The 21,711-nt window shown below is 39.7% G+C and overlaps 1 protein-coding gene across 12 annotated transcripts in view; it reads right to left on the reverse strand.

The window, feature by feature from the left end:
- Nucleotides 1-19,134, reverse strand: part of NEK10 (NIMA related kinase 10) — a 239,037-nt gene extending 219,903 nt beyond the window's left edge. For all 12 annotated transcript variants that reach the window (XR_013447948.1, XM_078072515.1, XM_078072551.1 and 9 more), the window contains exons 1-3: nucleotides 18,994-19,134; nucleotides 3,714-3,824; nucleotides 3,375-3,435 (exon numbers count right to left, since the gene is read on the reverse strand). Coding sequence is in view for 11 of the 12 variants with exons in the window: in XM_078072515.1 (XP_077928641.1) it covers nucleotides 3,375-3,435; nucleotides 3,714-3,787 (135 nt within the window). In the remaining variant the exon portion in view is untranslated. The remainder of the gene's footprint in view (nucleotides 1-3,374; nucleotides 3,436-3,713; nucleotides 3,825-18,993) is intronic.
- Nucleotides 19,135-21,711: the final 2,577 nt, after the last annotated feature.

Below are 21,711 nucleotides of genomic sequence, written 5' to 3' on the forward strand. Positions count from 1 at the left end.
GCCTTTCCTATACCTCCGTCCCTCAGAACACAGCAACTGTGCCTTATGCCTTTTCTTTCCACAGTATTTATCAAAACCTCTGTTATTTCAAGGTAATTAACTGGTTTATAACGAATTCATTTGTTCTTTCTTCTACCTTTTTTTACTTATTGCAAACCAATTTCTCAGCTTCCTGTGGCTTTGAATGTAGGAAAAAAAAATCTGAATTCCAGCTCTTGGCAGATTACTTCAAGATTTGTGGAAACCTCTGGTGAAATCTCCAACCAACTTTGTAATTTCACTTTGCTTCAACAACCCTGGGGGAATTCCTTTCCTTGAATTATTTGTCTTTACTGGGCTATGGTTATTCTAACCCTGCCCCCTCAGTGTTCTGTCCCACTGTTGGACCGTCCCACAGAATAGCAAGCTCTAATGTGGTTAAACAAGGCACACAGAGATAGAGCAGTCAAGACAAAGAACGAAAAGTAGAACATTGGGACACAAGGAAACAACAGAGAAGTGGCTTGGCTCATTAGAGATTCAGATAAAGGACATTCAGTTCTTTGCAATTCTCTGCCTAAACCACAAAGTAAATTTCCTCTGCAACCAATTAATTGGCCATTTTGGTCCATTTGCAAATAACAGGCCAGATCTTGTTAGATCAGAAATTCAGGTGAGTGAGCCTTACTCCCAAATTTCCCTTTTCAAATTGACTGCTAAAAGTCTCAGAGCCAAATATGTGACCCACTTGCATATTTTGATGGGCATCTCTGTGTGCCTCACTCTACTTTGTCCCCAACCCTTGCTCTTCTTTCTTCTTTGGCCCTGGTTTTAATTTATGATAAACTGTCATACTTAGTGTATCTTTGTAAAAACCTTCTTATATTCTTACTGGAACAAGCAAGATATAAATAAATGCTTGACTTATTCTTTCCAGTATCTTTCTTCTCCATACTATTTTACTAAAAGGAGAATAGGGTGTTCAGAATAACATTTATTATTTCAAAATTAAAAATGAATTAAGCTTTGATAAACAGAATTAGGAATAAATTTTGTGAACCTCAGGACCTGCATATCATTGAGGACATTTTCATTTCTTAGAACCACCTACTTTCTGAATAATTCAAGCATTACAACTATGCATTTTTATACATGTGAAAGACTTTACAAAAAGCAATGCCATGTAAACTTGTCAGACAACAAACTGCAAATTCTAAAATTGGTTAAAGAAACAGGAACTATTAAATTCACTTTTATTAACCCCACTAGGTGTTAACAAGAACATGGTGTTGAAAGGAGACACATCAGATCTAGTGAGCTTCAAAGTTGGAAAATTAGAGGCAAAAACCACCAGTGGGATCGAGCCCCACATCATGCTCCCCGCTCCGCATAGAGTCTGCTTGGGATCTCTCTCTCCCTCTCCCTCTACCCCACCCCTACTCGTGCTTGCACTCTCTCAAATAAATAAATAAATACATCTTTAAAACAACAACAACAACCACAACAACACCACCATTGGTGTTTCTTTTACTCGGGCCATGAAATTATACATGCTCATGACGTAACCCAATTCTTAAACCGTAATTCAATTTGACAAAAACTGACCCAGAACTCACCAAGTCGAGGATACCAGAGGCAAAGTCAAACTGGCTGGCATTGGGAAATACATAATCTCATCTGGAAATAAGACATGTAGACAAGCGTTTCCAAAACAAGGAAGAACATAGTGTTACAACTGTGAAAGAAAGTGCTTTGGGAAGAGAAAGATTGCTTCCAGAATACAAAATAAAGGAAAGCTTTTTTTGTGGAAGCAGTGTCACTCGATTTGGGTCTTAAAAATAGATGAGATTTTATAGGAAAGAAATTTGGGAGAAGGGCAAATTCAGGAGAAGGTAATAGTAAAAGCAAAAAGGAGAAGTCTTTGACATCATGGTTACATCTTAGGATGTACAGTGAGAAAGAATGGGAACCACAACCAAAACTGTATGCTGAGCTACCTTGCTTACTTTCTAAGAAAGAATGGATGTGATTTGGGGTAATTGTCCATGAAGGCCTGTGAGCAGCAAGCCACACAGATGCTTTTAGCAGGGTAGAGACAGACAAAGAGCAAGAGTGACTGCTGACACAGCTGGATGGAAAGAAATTGCTCCTGAGGGCCATAGCATGAATAACAGAGAAGAAGGATTGGTAGGTGAAAAGATATTTTACAACCATGTTTACTCCGAATCAAGGATTATCCAACTATTTTTGTGAACTGGAATTTAATTTCCCAAGTCATTTAAAAGGTATCTCAGTGGCTAGAGGCATATATTGCAAAGAGGCAGTGTTTGGGTTCAGATCTGTATTCCAACCAACAGTTGGCTGTATGATATTGAGAAAGTCACTTAATTCCGTGTGCCTCATTTTCCCAATCTATAAAAGTGAGAGATGTGGTTACTAAACAGGGTGATGCACCAGACATATAGTAAATGTTCCCTAAATATGAACTATGTTATTTGGCCTTTATGTGCCATCAAATCATTAGAATGTCATCCTTGACTATAAATAAATAGATAAAAATGTTGTAGCTCTCGGTTAGTTTGATGAAAACTAATCCAAAACTAATCCAAAATCCATCAGGATTCCCACCATTTGCACTCTTAAACAAATTTACTTAAACAAGTACAGCATAGTAGACTTTGGTGCCAGATCACTGAGGTTCAAGAAGCATCACTACCATTTACCAGTTAACGGTGCCGAGTGTCTACTGTTAACATTAGCATTAGCATTGCTGTGCTGTTCCCCAAATCTTCACAGATGGCCTCGAATCTCAGGACTCTCCCAAGTCGTACAGAGGTAAAACCAAAAAGAAAGTTTAAAGATAAATTCAAGCAGAGGTACCATTCTTTCTCCAGGTAATAAAAATATAAAAATGCTATCATAAAAATAGCCAAATTCACTCCTTTCCCCTCTTTTCGGGTGCAGCAAGCATCAAGAGCAGTACTGTAGGAAATAGGCAGCATGACGAGGGGTGGAGGGGAAAAGAAAGGAAACTCAGTAATCAGTGTTTGGGAAAAAAATCAAATTCCCTAAAGCTCCAAAGAGTCAAACACTGGGCATTCAATAGAACAGTACACTGTTTCTAGATGGAAGGGCTTTGGTAATTAGGACACATGGCAATAAGCAGAAAATAAAGTAGGGCCCAGCCATGAGAGGAAAATGAAAAGGCTGTAGACGCTGAGTCTTGGCAGAACCTGAACCATGTATGAGAGAAACAGCAAGATGAAGAAAGACAAAACATATTTAAGAACTAAGAAAAGCAGATATATTATTGTTCATAAAAATGTTAAATCAATCCCTTTGGAAACATGTGCGTTCTCTTTCATTAACGCATGCACAATTTTTGAAAACATTACCTGTTGTTTGCTTGACTGGACGTTCAAAAGGCAACAAAGTCTTTTAAGATCTGAATAGTCCCTAGGAGAAAGAAAAACACAGTGTCAATCAACTGAAGACTCCTGGCGAACTAGTCATCCCCACTGATGGCATTGCCCCTCCAAAACTATTTTATAGAAGGAAACCTATACACACTAACCATTTCCTTTAGAACTCTAGAAATGATCAAACATTTCAGTAAACACCATAACCCAGAGTAGCCATTGTTAAGGGTCTACTCTATTTCTCAAAAAGCCATTAAATCTGGTTGCTGGCCACTGTCTGAGTTACTAACTAGCAAAAACTCAGGAAGGGGTTACCTGGTGGTGATTCCTTGTTGTTTTTTATCAGTTGATTTTTCTGTGATCTTCACCTTTTTGTCTTGATCAGGCATTGTAAAACATCAATGCCCCAGAATTAACATTGCATGCCTTTCAAAATAAACCAGAGGGGAAAACTTTAGTTGGGTTGTGTGCACCAAAATATTCTCAGGCAAAAGTCACTTTATAATACTTATTTAAATATGTAAAAGCTAACATTCATTTATAATACAACAATAAAAAATGTTAATATGAGTAGCATTTTGGGGCATCTGGGTGGCTTAGTTGGTTGAACATCTGACTAGGTTTCGGCTCAAGTAATGATCTCGGGGCCTTGGGATCTAGCCCCATGTCGGGCTCTGTGATGAGCGGGGAGTCTGCTTGAGATTCTCTCTCTCCTTTTCCTTCTGCCCCTTCCCCCCTTTCTAAAATAAATAAGTAAATCTTTTAAAAAATACATGAGTAGCATTTATTATTTATCAGTCAAAGGCCTTCAGATACATTTAGGGCACAGTTTATAGGTATAGTAGCCCATGAGCCTCTCTTTTCTGAGTCACCCTTGATTTCAAATATTCTGACCGATTGTCCCACCAAATATACTATTCTGCTTGTCAGGAAAAGTGCCCCCATTGGGGGTTTCCAAAATATATATCTATAAGCAAATACTTGGAGCCCAACTAATGCTTTTATGCCCTCTTACTTATCTTCTCGACAAGTATCCTCAACTGTATGCTGCTAATTCAAGGCGTTCCTCCCTCATCATGGGTCATCCCCCTAAAAGCCCAGAGAAAGCCCCACCCACCTGCAAATAAGCATTACAGTGTCAAAGGTAAACACAAAATTTCACTGGATTTCTAGAATTCCTAAAGCTTTCAAACTGCCACCTGAATCCCCAAGTGGGTCAACTGCAGTCACAAGTTCTTCAGCAAGAATTGGGTCAGTCTTGCACAGCCCCTAAACTCACTCAACCATCCTGTGGAAAACAAGCCAACAGGCCCAAAATGGAGTCACTTATGCTAAGCCCCAGGTCACCAAACTTAAATACATTTTCAGCCCTCTGAGATATGAAAACTTAAACTAGCCAATCAGGAATCACCAGATCAGCATTAGTTAAATAATCTGTCTGATAAACCCATGTTACCCTCTAGGGAAAAGTAACCTTGCAATAATCTACTTTTTGGCTAGTATAACTTCCTTGTTCCTGCTCCTTTCTGCCTATAAAGCTCCTCAGAGTTCCTTCCTATCTGCCAGAATGGATGTTGTCCAATTCATGAATCACTGAATAAAGTCAGTAAGATCTTTAAAATTTACTCAGTTGAAGTTTGTTTTCAAACAATCTGGACAGTCAGCCTGGCCAGCCTGGGAATACGACCCAATACGCATTTCAATCTTTTGGATAAGCTTTGTAGTTATCATGGTCACCCTTCCTAAGATAAATTTTAATACTATTTCCTACTCCCACTCAAAAGATAAGTAAGAGATAAGGCAGATTACTTAACCAATGAACAGAAAACAATTTATTTGTTTGCCCTTTTTTAAATTTCTGATTCAATTGTTTTAATTTCCAGAATAGAAACAAAAAGTTGAAGACACCCTTACTTGCAGTTACATAGCAAATACAAAATTAAATATACTATTGGTTTAATTTGATTGGATGTAAAATTTTCCAACTGTGTTTAATGCCACAGCGTAACTTCAGAGTTATTTTCAGGCATGAAAAAGCATGTGTTATTGTCTTATAATTGCATGCCTCAATGTATTGTGAAATCGAAGGTCAAATCCAAGTGTCTCAGAGATATTTAAAGGCAAAAGGAATGTGCCTATGGGTGTTTCACTGCAACAGAATGGAGGGAAACTTTATTTTGTGAAATGTACAATGACAGTTTATCTAAGGATTTAAAAATGATTTTTCCCATACAGTTGTCATATTTATGACAAAGAGTTGAGCTGGAATTAGGAGTTGGGAACCAAGGCTCTCTTCACAGATGCACACCAAGAAAAGCACAATAATAATATTTTAGGATTGTGCTTAGGACATAACACCACGGATTCATACAATCAAAAAATATTTACTGAACATTTACTATGTCCAATCTCAGACTGAAAACTGCTAAAGGTAAAACAGGCTACCACAGGCATATGATTCTCCCACAAGCAAATAAAAACCCACTTAATGACTTCAAACTATGTTTTGTGATGTATTCAGATAGAGATTGATTTCACTTTCACTCTTCTATAAAAGAAAGGAGAAGGAAGGGAAGAAGGGAGGTAGAGAGGGGTAGAAGAAAGGAAGAATGGACGACAGGCAATCTGCAAATAATTTTTAAAAGCAAAAGATCCAAGTGCTTTTTATATATGGATATTAAAATGCCCCAAAAGATCTAAAATAAATTGAAATCCAGTCAAAATTAATAGAATCTGATTTTACTTTTCCCTCAAGGACAGAGGGAAAATTCCACATGGACACATTGGCCTGCTGGCTTCCAATTCCTGTGCAAACCATAGCTACAGACTGTGTTAGAAGTAGGAAATGGAAGCCACAAGGATTAGCACATGAAAATGTGTGGAAAAGCTCACAGGCTTCTTCTGCCAGAAGGAGAGCACATCTAGCCAGATCATACCCTACTAAACACCCCGTCTTATTCCCCTATTTAATCTCCATAATTTGATTGACCCGGTGTGTGAACAGGAAATAATCATCTAATAGTTTTATCAGTTTTAGATTAATGTCTACTCTGTGAGCTGGAAGAGTGAGAATAGATAACTCTCTGGAAATGTTTCACTTAATTAAACAGTAAACAAATCCACCGGAATCAGTAGAAACAGACAATTGCCTTCAGATAAAAAACAAAATCCTTTCCACTTGATGGCTGTTAAAATGGAAACTCTTCGGAAGAAAACTTTGAGAAGTTGGGAATGCTCTGAAATATTTCATCTAATCCCATTTTAAATTAACAAAAACAATCATGTTATACCAATGGTTATAATTCAAAACTGGGGGTGGGGGAAGGCAGCTCATATCTTAAGTTGCCCAGAGACAGACAACTTACTGAAGAGGTGTTCTCCAGAGAAGTCAAGCAAGGGTGCTACCTAAAGCAAGAGCTCTCCAGAGGGCAGCCTCAGTGTGATTCCAAGGGGAGCTCCAGAGTATAGATTATGTCTCAGGACTGTCTAAACCTGAGGGAAGGGAGCAGACTTTCATGTTCCTGTAGACTTTAGTCATTGGTTAAGAGTCTTTGAGGGAGGTCATAATCCCCCAGACACTCCTGTCTGGGGGTAAAGGGACTCTAGGAGCTTCGGGGGGAGTCCTCCAAAAAAGAGACACAGGAACTGGCTGTAAGAAGCAAAGGAGTATTGAAGCCAATACCTAGACACCCAAATAGTCCTAAGGGATGGGAGAGGCTCTGGGTAGGACACCCATGTCGTTCACTGTGATCACCAACCCCAGTGGAAGAGCTGTGGATGATGATGGTACAAGAATCTTGCTGGGGATACACACTGAGCACAACCTCAAATTTCCCTCCTTTGCTTGACCTCTCCAGGGCTTTTACTTCTCTGATCTTTCTACCCTCTCCCTCTCTCTCTCACTTCACTTCAGCCCTACTGGCCTTCTCGCAGGCTCATGAACATGGCAACCCTATTCCTGCCTGTAAGCCTTGGAACTTGCCACTTGCTGTTCCTCTCTCATTCCCAGGCTGGCTCCTTCATGTCACTGAGGTATCTGCTCAGATGTCCCTTCCTTGGTGCGGGCTCCTCTGATGAACCTGCCCAACCTATATACCCCCACAGACTCATCCTTACCACATCACCCTGTTTCATCTCCTTCTGAAGCTCATCAACATCAGAAATCTTCTTGTCCATTTATTGGTTTCCTTGCACTAGATCCTAAGGCCCATGTGAACAGATACCGTATCTGCTTTACACACACATACATCCCCCACACACCGAGTAGCACATGGCACAGTACAGCACAGTATAAAAGCTCAAAAAATATGTGTCATAATCTACAAGGCAGGGCTAAGGTATCTTTACCAATGTTCATTAATTATTTGCTTTTTAACAATTATTTTAGGATTTTAGGATTAGAACCTCCGTTAAACCCCCAAACCTGGTGCTCCTCCTCAGCGCTCCAGGGCAGCTTGTACTCCCCACTTTGCAAACCTGTGCACAAAATATTGCAATTGCATGATTACCCCATAAGACCAAGAATTGGACCTCCTGATTCACTTTTTTTTGGAGGGGGGCTATAGCTTAAAGCTTAGTTGGCTGGTTTGGGGTTTTCTTTTTTCATTTTAATTCAATTAACATATAATGGGTTATTGGTTTCAGAGGTACAGGCCTGTGATTCATCAGTCTTATATACAATACCCAGTGTTCATGACATCACATGCCCTCCTTAATGTCCATCACCCAGTTACCCCATCTCCCACCCCCCTCCCCTCTAGCAACCCTCAGCTTGTTTCCTCTGATTAAGAGTCTCTTACGGTTTGCCTCCCTCTCTGGTTTCATCTTGTTTCATTTTTTCCTCTCTTCCTCTATGATCCTCTGTCTTGTTTCTTAAATTCCACATATCAGTGAGATCATATGATAACTGTCTTTCTCTGATTGACTTATTTCGCTTAGCATAATACCCTCTAGTTCCAAGGAAGGCAAACAATAAACATTTACGTATTAAAAAATTAATGGACCAATGGATAAAAGAACTATTTGAAAAAACAAACCTGTGTCATTACTCTTTTAATTCAAAAATCTTTCATAAAGCTTCCTCATAAATCAAATCAACTGATGAATATTTGTCATGTTATAATAATCTTGAACGCACTCAGGAATTATATCAATTATTCAGTCTTTAGGAGGGAAATTAGAGTTCTATATAATATAATATTCATGAACAGTGCTTTTCAAACGACCTATGAAGTTTTTTTTTTCATTTGTAATCTATCATGGGCCAATACTTTTGGTACATATCCTGTTTGGCAAGGTAAGTCAGCACTGATCATGTGCTTGGATATCACAGCAATGTTGAATTGCTGCAAACATTTCTAAACACTCTCAATTTTGTACTTATCTACTCATGGACCAATAACATACCAGTCTGAAGACTACCTGAATAGCCTAGAAAACTGAAGTCTCTCCTTTCAAATAGCAATATTGTTTTCACAGCAACCCTAGATTGCTTCCTGAGAACCACTGCCCCAAGTTCAGAGCCTGTGAGGACGGAGTAGTTGTGAAGTCCAGGACAACCAGGAGAGGGCGAGAGTGAGCCCAGAAGAGGAGAACCATGGCTGAGAAGTTAGGGCTGAACATGGGCTCCCCACTTAAACTGGAGCAGTCCCACTTCACTGGGGTTCTGTGTACAGTTTCGTTTGAGAAACAAAATGCTAAAAACAAAAACAGAAAGCCACTGATTTTTCTAACATTTATTTTACAGATGAGAAGAGGCCAAAGAAATTACAATACTAGGTAAATAAATATTTATGTTCAGGTGGATTTTCCTTTGATTCTGAGTGGAAAAGCTGAAATTTAGTAATTTTTTTCTTTAAAAAAAAGGGAGGGAGTGCAGAAGGGAAAGATGATATGTAAAAATCCTCATGCATATTACTTTAAGAACAGAAACTTTCAGTATCTTTCCTTTGCATATTTCAGTCATGGAGCCCAAATACTATCTCAGAAGGGAGAGAAAGGATCTTTCCACGCCCCACAGGATAGCCAAATGGGTTTGGTGTTTACAGCCCTGGTCAAGTACAGACAAAATCACAGTACTGACTCATTGCTGAATTTTTTTAATCCATTTTAAAGAGACTCTCAAAAGTAATTCTTATCTTCTATTGTCGTTTGAAATGTGGGTTAATGCTAAAAGAAGTCCCCAGAGACACACACCTCATTTGCTCATGATCTCTTGGTAATTGCAGGGTAAACACCTATGACAGAGAAAAAAATCCATGCTATGGTAAAATTACCTAACTGTCTATAATTAATCTAAATTGTACAATATAAACCCACTAACTAAATAACATGGTATTTGTGATATGGTTTTCAGATTTTCTACCCAGAAATTCTTTTTTATTCCACAGTTGCCTTAACTGTTCAGAAGATCCTTAATTGGCCTCATCTTTACTGAAGATAAAACAGAAAGTCATTTGATTCATGATGGAAAATAGCTCCAAATCCCACTAATACCTTTTTTCTTATTAATCACTTCGGTTGCATCTTTGTAAATACTGCACTTTATTTACTACATTTATTAATGGTTAAGAAAAAAACAGCACTTAGAAAGTAAAAACAGTAAGAGAGTTTAACATGACTCCAGTTAATTACCACTTTGGCTACATCAGGTTTATTATTTTGAAAAAGCACTAAAATAAACTGTTATAAAGCTTACCACAAAAGGAAGTTCTAACTTCCTGTACCAACAAAAGGGAGTCCTTATTTCCTTTGATGAATGACAGTTAACCTCCATATTAGATTACAAGTTACAGATCTGTCTGTGCTCAAGTACATATTAAGGAAACAGAGAACTTTCAGCCCCATAACTATCTGGCAATGCAAAATGAAAAATCATTTCTCTAAGTCCTTTACTGTAGATTTTTTTTCTCAATATTCCTTTAATAGCGGTCCTTTGAAAACAAAGTGGCTAAAATAAGATATAATTTACATAGAGAATTAAAACCAGAAATCAGACAACTGTGTTAAAATGCATTAGTTAGGTGTTAATTTCTTTATCTTGATAATTGTGCCATGGTCATGTAAGATGCTAACACTAGGGTGGGGAGCTGAGTGAAGGGTAGATGCGAACTCACCGTACTATTTTTGCACCTTTTATATAAGTCCAAAATTATTTCAGAATAAACAAAATGCATTGGCCACTTGAGCAGTTTATTTAATTGAAGTGCTGTGAGAGTAGAGAAAGTGTTTCCTTTTTACAAAGAATAATTGCATTTAATCTCGCAGAGATATAGTGCTTGGGTCTTTTCAAACTGGTTGTGTTTTAGAAAACTATAACCCCTGCACAGAAAATGTCAAGTTAGATCGGTCAAATGACTGGAAAATAAAACACGCATGCATGCGCGTGCACACACACACACACACACACACACACTTTGAAAGTAAAGTGATCAAAAACTCAAGGAACTCCTATAAGAAACAAGACTTGCTTATTCCTGTACCTGTTACAGCTCAAAAAGGGAGTCGGCTTCTCGAAACTGTAGACTTGATTTTATCCCTTATGTTAGATTGTGATTGCTCTTCAATGGTAAATAGGCATGGAGCTAGCAGAACAGAAACAGTTATATGAAAAAATCTTAGAGAACATCTGATATGAGGGTTTCTAACACCTTCCAGGGCCAGGAATGGAATGTAAATGAATGACAGGCATAGAGTAGATCTAGTCAGAGCTTCAGTCAAACCTGAGAAGGCATATCTCCCTAAAGGGATTTGATTTAAACTCACATTAAAAACAAAGCAAAACAAAACTCCTGCACGGGACAAATAAAACAGATCTACAGGTCATGGGTTGAAGTTCATGGTTCAGTGCCCTTCATTTAGCACAAGAGGAAATTGAGGCCCAGAGAGGTAAAAAAGTATCCAAGGCCACACAGCACCTTTATAAGAAGGAGAACAGAGCCCACTCAGTTCACCTTCAGGATCTAAATCCTAATACAAGCTCTGGGTAGATGGGAAAGGGAGGACTTGTTGACATTGGCCCTTAGCCGAGGGCAAAGGGTGATCTAATAGCAACTGATGCTTGCATAACTTCACCTCCTGGACCCTGGGGTGCTTGCAAACATCCATTCATTCATCCTGGCTCACTCATGTGAAATAGGTAGGCGGTGTATTTTCATACCACCATACAGAGGAAAACAAAGACACAGTTGCTACAGAACCTCCATTGGCAGGAATATGTCACCAGCTAAGGGCAAGTATTATCATGGCCTTGCTCCTGAGTCAGTAGACTTGACACCTTCCTTGTGCAAATTGTTTATACTTTAAACAATTTTCTATCTTATATTTAAACAAGCACTTGAAGGTACAAAGAATAAAAAATTCCAATTGTATTCTGTCTCCCACTCACTCCCATAAATATTTATTGACCATCTACTATAATGTTAGACACTTCTTTAAGAGTTTGCCCTCATTTTCCTCTGGCCAATACTAACCCAAATTGGACTGCAGGTGCTGCTCCAAAATCAACTAAAGTATGTGGCAACAGATACCGTTTTAAGTTTCTTCTTTTGAAGCTCTATTCCCATTCAAACTTATACCTTTCTTGGTAAAGGGAAATAGCTGCAGATATGAATATAGTTTTTATGGATTCCCTCCACTGCCATTGCATAATGATATTTGTGATGTCTGTGTTCATGCCTTGCGTGGCTGCTGCCCCAAACCTATTCAAGACATAGTTTGTCATATATCTGTGTTAAAACAAATGAAATCTGAGACCCATATATTAAGTAGTGATATTGAAAAGAAAAAAAAAAAAAGGTCCAGATGATATGAGGGGAAAATTTATATTAACCAATCAATGAAAATAACTTAAGTAGCACACCAAATTTCTTTTTTCTCATTGACCCCAAACACAGCAAGATTACATGCTACTCTCTGTTTTTATGTGAGAGAGAAAGGTGACAATGATATTCCTTCATTCCTTCAAAAAGCAATTATTGATCTCCTCATATATGCCAAGTGCTGAGGATACTGCACTGAATAAGACATGGTCAAAAATGTCTTACCCCCAAAGTTAACCAGCATGGTAATAAATCACAATAATAAATGAGTCATGGTGATAATAAATAAGTATGGACTCAGCCCAACCCCCTAGACCTTCTAAGGGTGAAGAGAACACCGAGTAAACACATCAATGTTCATAACAATTGGAGGCACTACAAGAAACTAGAAGTACTTTTAAGCCATAAAATTAAGTTTCATCTAGTAACACTTCGTTTTAAGTGCATCTTATTATTTACTATGTTCTGGCTGTACACAAGACACTTCTGGGCACTGCAAAAAGAATCTATCCATATCTCAGTGTGTGTGTGATACCATAACTGCAGAGGTTAAACAATATGAAACTACAGCTATTGGGCCTTAAAAGGTGGGGGCGGCAATTTCTTATGGTACAGGCTAATACAGGGGACTAAATAAGAATACTAGAAATGTCAAAAAGCAGAGCAAATTAACTTCCAAAGGAGATTATAAATTGAAGGAATTCAGGAGAAAGGAAGATCACTGTGGGCTAAAAAGTCATGGAAAGGCTCATGAACTGACGTGAATAAGGTCCAGAAAAATGGGTAGGGCTTGTGAAGAACTTTCCAGGAGTGTGAATGAATAAAGGGATGGAGGCAAAATCCCGGGAGCGGTTTGGGGAGACAGCAAGTAGATGAGTTGAACTGGAGCTGAGGAATGTGGAGAGAGGTGAATGATGGTACATGAATGAGTGGCAGTCTCTAAGTCTACAGCCAACAAAATAGTCACAAATAGTCTCAAAGTACAGCCCTTTGGCATGAACATCAGAAAAAATGGCACCTTTCTCTTCCTCACGCCCTTAGTTGTTTGGCCACTAAATCCTGACTGTTTTTCTACTATTTCTAATATGGTCCCTATCTACTCACTTCTTTCCACCCTCATTGCCAACACCCTCGTCTCCCTCATCACTCACCTGAACTACAGCAATCCATTCCTAAGTGGTCCCTCAACTTCCATTTACTCCCTTTGCCCAACAACATGGAATCCGTTCTCCACACAGCAACAAAAGCACCCTTTTTATGGTACAACTCTGACCAATTAAGCCTTTGTGGGCTTCCCAATTCTCTCAGGATAACAACAAAAATTAACAAGGCCTATGAGGTGTTCCATGGGATGATGCCTCTGCCACCCTCGATGGCTGCACTCATACCTGGCCCCTGAATCCTTGCTCTTGAGCAGATTCTGCTGGATACCCTGAGATCTCTACTCCTGGACTCAAGGAACAGATCGGTATGGGAAGGCCTGGAAGACTCATCTGTCATGTCTCAACTCAAGTGTCCATTCTTTAAGGTAATTTCCACTGGCCTCCTTGACGGGGCCAAGCTTCACCAGGCACTGTCTTGCAGCTCTTAATAAAGGGGCCGATTCAAGTAATAATTCAATAAATATACATGTCTGTCTCCTTTAGTTACTATAAACTCATCAGGGATAGGGATGACAGCCAGTTTGCTCATCCCCAGCATCCAGCACAGCATTGTTAGTTTATAACAAAAGAAGTATTCAACAAACGATTGCTGAATGAATGAATGGGTGAATGAATGAATGAATGAATGAAAAAATCCCAAGTGAAACATGACTGGGAAGCTCCATGTATAACTGGAGTATCACTAAGTATGGAGAATAAAGACAATGGAGGAAAACTATCAGCAAATAGTAAGTTTGCCCGAGCTGACCAGGATCCAGTTGTTACAGAATGTTGGTTTGACAAAAATCTCATAAACACAAGGAAGCCACAAAGTAAATAAGATACTCATGTTAAATATGGACTACCTCAAGTATATAGGAACAGGACAATACCATTTCCTAAAGATGAGTATTCACATTTATGTCAAGTGTAGCACACACATGCACATTCTAAGAATTTGTGGTCTCCACTGATGAGCCTTGACAGGTTTGAGAATGTGAATTCTTCTGGTTACACCACTGAGAGGTAGTCCAAAGGAGCAATGGTGGTGGACGAGACCTGGTGTCCACATGTGCCCGCCACATGACCTCGGATAGTCCCAGGGTCTCTCTCATTAGTAGTTTCCTCATTTACCACAAAATAGAAACAACAATATCCCCATTATAAATTGGTAGTTGGAACTAAATAAAGCAAAACCTCTTCAGCACTGTCAATAGCTATAGAAATATAAGTAATTATTATTATGATAGCAGTTTGTAAATATTGTCATGGGTAATATTACTATTACTTCAATTTGAAGAGCCTGTCACACTCATTTTTAATCATTTGTCTATATTCACTGACTTTGATTCATTGATAACAAATCAGACAAAAAATGAGAAAAAAAGCTTTATTTTCAAAGTCACAAATAGTCTTGATTTTAATTTTTTAAAATCTAATATTATTCCAGGTTTACTATCATAAGCATTTTGGTGTATTCATTTAATCCTCAAAATAATCCTATGTGGGGGGTAGTGTATGATCTCCAACTTACAGAAGAAGGAACTGAGGCACTGAGAAGCCAAGTAACTTGGCCAAGATCTCCTATCTAGTAATAAAACAATAATAAGAGCAAATGTTTACATGGTGCTTAGCCCATGCCAGTGCCATGCTCAGTGCTTTCTATACCTTAACTCATACAAGTCTCCTAACAAATCTGGAGGCAGCTGCCATTATTGTCCCCTTTCACAGATGAGTGAATTGAGGCCCACAGAGGTTAAGCAATGTGTCCCAGGTCATACAGGTGGTAAGTGGCAGAACAGGAATTTAAAGCCAAGGAGAGCCTTCCCTATTAATCTAATGCTATACTAACTCTCATTTATTGGTGGAATTTTTCCAGCTCTCTATTCGCCTAAGTGAATTTTCTAGATAAATGTTACCACTTTAATAATCAAATATGACTTCATACACACTTTTCTGAAACTAACAATTCCAAGTCTTTTGGGAACAATACACTAAATACTGTGTAACTTTTTCCTGATGGCCCAGGGTCAATATTATGGCTGCTGTGCTTTTCTCCATTCTTCCTCTAGTTTTAATTTTAACTTTCATTAGGAGGGGTTTTAGTTTCTTTTCCAGATACAAGCCAGTCGATTGTCATTTTGTCACTGTGACTTTGCTAAGGGCTGTGAAGCTAGAACCCAGGTCAATTATAATTATCCCCAAAGGAAGATTTAATAAATCCCAAGTTGATGCCAAGTCAATGGACTAGGGTGTCTGACCTTTATTATGACTACTGAAATTTCAGCTCAGATGAGGGTAAGTCTGACCTCTAGACAAGCACAAGTAATGATGAGAAGTCATCTATTTTATGCAATGCTCATTTTCATGGGTTTTTAAAATCATCACACATGTTACCCAGATCCGAGTATGTTTAACGTTCACCTTCCTATGGAAATAGACCAAGTCTTTCAAAAATGCAAGAATCATTTCCAAATCCAAGCCACACAACCAGTCCCAAGGCAGACACTTCCTATCCCCTTACCCTGCTTTATTTTTACCTGTTTACTTGTCTCTCTCCCCCAAGAAATACAAAAAGCTACATTTACATGGTACTTCCCATGGGCCTACCACAGTTCTAAGAAATTTGTCGATATGGAGTCACGTAATAAAACAACCCCATTTTACAGGAAACTGAGGTGCAAAAAAACGAAGGAACTTGCCGGAGGTCCTGTATCTGGCAGTGGGGAGCTGGCAGTTGAACCCGGACAATCTGGCTTGAGAGTCTGTGTCCTATGGACCCTGCTCTACAATCCCTGAGAACATAAGTCCTAAAGGAACAGTGACTTTGTTTTGTTCACTGCCAAACATCCAAGTGCTCAATAAAGATTTATTAACTGTCTGAATGACCTTCCAGCTCCTCTCTGCCTATCCAAGTGCTCAAACTCAGTTCACTCTGACTTTGGCCTCAAAGATGCGCTGGCTCTGACTGGCAGAGTAACATTCTGGCCCCTTCTTTCACCTACTCAAGACTTTACTGGTTATAGTTTCTTTTGACCCACCTTACCTGGCATGGTGCCCTGGACCAGTCAGATGGTCAACAAATACTCATTGAAGGAATGAGTGTCTGACCTGTTTGGGAGCTGCTGACAATAAACAAAAGTTTGTGATCAAGTAGGATAGTGTGATCAAATAGGAGGAGGATGTCCTAGAAATTGCACTTGAATGAATTAAAAATTGTGATTTGTACCTTCTGTGTACCTTGGAAATTTCACAATTCTCACCTTCAGTGTGTTACTTTTTCTTTTTTGTTAAGACATTGTTAGGGAAGCTTTAGGTTTACAACAAATCTGAGAGGAAGGTACAGAGATTTCTCGTCTACCTCCTGCTCCCACACCTTCTTAGTCTCCCCTATTAACAGTATCACTCACCAAAATGGTACATTTTATACCAAGGATGAACTACAATGGTACATCATGACCATCCAAAGTCCACAGTTTACCTTAGGGTTCACTCTTGGTGTTGTACCTTCTATGAGTTTGGACAAATGTATAACGAGACGTATCCATCACTATAATATCATATGGTATTTTCACTGCCCTAAAAATCCTCTGTTCTCTGTCTATCCATTTCTCCCCAACGCCCAACCCCTGGCAACCACTGATCTTTTTACTGTCTCCAAAATTTGCCCTTTCCAGAATGTCACATTGTTGAATTCATATAACAGGTAGCCTTTTCAGATTGGCTTCTTTCACTTAGTAATGTGCATTTAAGGGTCCTCCATGTCTTTCCATAGCCTGATAGATCATTTCTTCTCAGCACTGAATACTGGTTCATTCTCTGGTTGTATCACAGTTTATCCATTCACCTTGGTTGTTCGCAAATATTGGCAATTGTGAATAAAACTGCTACACACATCCATGTGAATATTTTGATTTTTTAAACATGTGAAGATTTACTAAGTATAAGGCACTGTGGACTTGATATAAATTGTGCACATTTAGTCTTTAAGACAATCGTATGAGATAAGTGCTATCATCAGTGCACTGTACAGATAAAGAAGCTTATTGGAGGCTAAGTAATTTGCCATGGGCCTCTGAACTAAAATGCTGAAGCCAGGATTCAAATCCATGTATCTCTGACTCCAAAGCTTTTCTCTTGCAACCTATGCTGTACTCTCTGTTTCCCACTTGAAACTTATGCCATGTAATAACAACTACCATCACAATGATTATGAAAGATAGACTCTGAGTTGAAATAGTTTGCAATTACCAAGGGTCTTGAGATCGAAGTAAAACCTATAAATTCAACATTCATATTTTATAAGCAAAAGCTTCATTGGCCAGAGATTATTTCTGACTTTTCTGGAACCAAAAAGGACATCATGAAAAGCAATGGCTTCTCATTTTAGAGATTCATTCACTTAACCAGTATTTGTTGAGCCCCTGCTATGGGCATGGTACTGTGAGAGATACAGCAAACGCTGAGTAAGACAAACATAGCCTCTGCCTTCACAAAGGCAGAGAAGGGAACAGAAAAGTAATGGGGCAACACAAAGAGAAAGACGGGAGTGAGAACAGGGTTGGGGAGGGTACAAGTGGAGTCCATTGTGGGCAGTGTGAACAGGTGCAGTTACCACACAGGGGAGAGAATGTGACATGTTCTGGGAATGAACAAGATGGAAATGCTGATGGAAGGCCTAACTAAAGAGTTTGGAGTAGGATAATGGAGAATCTTTGCAGGAAATGAAATGCCCTCTTTTTTTCTTTTTTTTTTTTTTAGAAAGATCAGTCAAACTCTCACGGGGAAAATGGATTAGATAGGGCCAGACTGGAACCAGGGAATCTGGAAGGGTGCTGAATTTAACCAAGGGACTGGTGGAAATTGTAATATAGTGAGAATAGAGATGGTCATGTGGAAATTGGTTTGACAGCTATGAAGTAGGTATAGGCTTGATAACTGATAGAAATGCCCAAGAGGTGGTGCCAAAGATACTGCCCAGAATGTGATTTTGGTAACTGAATGGATAGGTCTGCTCAAGATAGGGAATCCAAGGGCGAGGCAGTCTGGTGGGAGTGGAAGGAGATAGCTTCTAGGGTTACACACGTGAGGAGTTAACTAGCAGTTGGATTTGGGGGTCTGGCGCTTCGTGGAGCAGCCTAGGCTGGAGGTGGACGCTTTCCAGTCATCTGCAGACATGTGATGCGTGAAGGCGTGGAAGTGGATAGCCTCACCCACGTGGTGCAGAAAAGCAGAGGGCAGTCAAAGCAGCATCACAGAAGGGAAAGGCAGAAAAGCGACGCCCGTAAAGACTTTCATGAATGAGGCTGCAGAGGTATCGGAGAAGACTGCAAGAGACACACTCACGCTCCATGTAACCAAAATAATTCCTTCATCGACCTGAAAGGGCCATCAAACATCGTTGACGGCACCTGCCCACCATCCAGCCGCACGACACCAACCCTTCTGCTAGGACAGGCTCACAGCGACTCGCCTACCCGCGACAGCCCGCACTCTCTGCCCTGCCCCATGGCGAGTGAAGCTGACTCCCGGAGCCTTCGGGGCTGCTCCACAAGGACCTGTGGGCATCTCCTTGGAGACCCTGCCTCAAACCGCGCGCCGGCGCAGAGGAACGCCCGCTCCTGCCCCACTCACCGCGCCAGAGGGAGGGTCCCTCCTTCAGGCCAATTTCTAAATCTTCCTCCTCATCGTTTCTGCTGCTGCCACCCGCGGCTCCGGATCCGGGGGCCGTCGCGCCCACCCCACCACCCCCGAGCCCACTCCCAGTCCCCTCCACCTCGGGGACACCACTGCCTGCTGCACCGTTGGTACAGTCAAATCCTGCTTTAGGCCACCAACCGGCGCTGGCTGAACCAATGCCAACACCTCTTCTTCCGCTTCGCCGGGGCGCCTCGGCCAATCAGGAACAGCCGTGCTGCGGCGTACCGAGCGCCATAGCGACGGGTGACACCTGCCTCGGGGTTGCCGTAGCAACCACAGAACGCGCAGGTTCTAACCGCAAGTCTGCAAGCCCGAGAAGAGGGAGGTGGTACTTAGGACTGTGCTGCGGCCAGTTCACCCTGACCTAGAGCTACTAGCCTGTGGACAGGTTTCCTAAACCCTATGGATTTTTCTGGATTTGGTGTGCGCAACTTTTAGCATTTGAAATAAAACGGATGGAAAAGAGCTGCTTCATCTTAGGGTGCTTAATTTCAAGAACAGCTGTGGACTAAAAATCAATTATCTACCAAAGCAAAGATTAGTTTGAAAGGATCAACGCTACATGCTACATAGTTTTCATACAGTGTGAACACATTTTCGGTTACTCAAGCGCACTGCATACCTCAGGCAATGACAATAGTGTTGTGAAAATAAAAGTGGGCACTCAATACATCTGTACGGTTCATCTAACATAAGCAAGTCTCTTCACCTTTTGTAAAGGTCTGAAGCTTCTTGAAAAATTGAATTGCATTAAAGTCTTAAAAAGATGAGTCATTATGAAGCTTTAAAAAATGAAAAATATTCATGATCATTTTATGCCAGACACTATTCCACAACATCATCTGGTAGTCATTTTTCATCGTAGTTTAGCACTGACAATGGAGGTACAATAAGTTTCCCAAGTTGCCCAGTTAGTTACTGGCGCATCTAGTAAGTAGTAGAGGCAGGGAAGAACCTACAGTTTGAATCTAGAGTCCAGTCTTAACCACACTGAGGCTCTAGATTTCTTCAAGTATAGGGCCTACTCGATCTCATCTTATTACTCAAAAATGACCACCAGTGTGTCAATTAGTACAGTGACTACATCTCCCAAAACTTCATTTAAAATGCATACAATGAACCTTTCCCTGATGTTTCTCTGCTTTGAATAATAATGAAAAGTAGGCCCAATGGGATAGCAACACTTGGGGTTGGGTAATTAAAAATATATATCCTAACCTACAAGAACAAGGTCCCATTTTGGAAATGTAGGAAGGGGAAATGAAAGCCACTCAGCTAAATATAACAGAACTAATTTCATCTTCAGAGAACATAAAGCCAGCAGGGTTAACATTACCAATAGGAAAACAAAAGTGAATGATGTGGACTTGAAAAAGTATTCTCTTAAAGACTTTAAATATTTAGCAGTGAGACAAAATGATTTCAATTAACTTCTTCATCAGGATACTGAAGGTGCTTCCCATCTTTCTCTTTCTCAACAAAATGGTAAACTAATGTTTTGGCCTTTCCTGAATAGAAGTGAAAGTTGCATAGAAGATTAAGGATGAAGACATTTGCCTCTCAAGGAGAGGAGCACTATCCTCTCTACCTGGTAAGGGTCCACGTTGTTCTGTGTAACGTGATGAAGATCCATGCCCCCTTGAAGGGTCATGTTTGCCTTAAGTTTATGGCTTATGTGGTAGGGCCAAACTTGAAAGACCTAACACCCATCCCCTTTTTATGTTTTCCAGTACCCCTTTTACTACACTGATATGATTTCATAGACACTGTAAATCACATAGTTCAAAAGCAAAACAGAATGTCTTAACTATATAAAGAACAAATAAAAGTAATTTAAACAGGTACAAAGCAGGTATAAATTTTCAGGATTAACAAGAGGACAAAATCACTTCCCCAAATTTCTAAGATACCCAGGACTAAAAAAGGGTATCTAAACACACACACACACACACACACACACACACACACACACACATTCACTAGAGGAATGAGAATGATCTTGTAGATTGGCAGCAGAAGGTTGAGTATAATTTGAAGGAAAAGCAGAACTGAAATTGAGTCTCGGAAGAACTGCAGAGAAACTGAAAGAAAGGTTTTCCAGTCAGGAATGTTCTCATTCAAAGCCTAAAGGTAGAAATGTAAAGGTTAGCCATAGAAAGAATTGATACTCAAGAGATCAGATATACCTTACTGAGCAAGATAAAACAAAATGAGTAAGATTTCCTTTCCTCTCACCTTCTAAAACAACACACTCAAGTTCTATAAATGGGAATAATAAATTGACAAAAAACTTTTTCCTAAAATAAATGTAAGAAAACTTTCAGATGAAATTTCTAAAACTCTAAGCATCTTTCTCACTCCCAAAGGTTATCGAGTTGTTGGGATATCAGAAGTTGTTTCTTATTATAGGCAAAATAATGGACCAGGCTACTCTTAAAGGGCTTTAATTTCGAAATCTCTTAACTATTAAAAAGTCATTGTGAAACACAGAATCCTTTGTTTCACCTTCTTTTCTGTCTCCTTACTGAAGCATATGAATACTAGGAAGCAGGGAACAGAAATCACCTATTTTCCTTCATCCCCCATCCCTCTGCATAAGAAAGATAAGCAGCAATTCTAATAAAGTACAAAGTAAAGACAATATCCAACAAC

Source organism: Halichoerus grypus, chromosome 1, assembly GCF_964656455.1.
Source record: "Halichoerus grypus chromosome 1, mHalGry1.hap1.1, whole genome shotgun sequence".
Lineage (NCBI taxonomy): Eukaryota > Metazoa > Chordata > Mammalia > Carnivora > Phocidae > Halichoerus > Halichoerus grypus.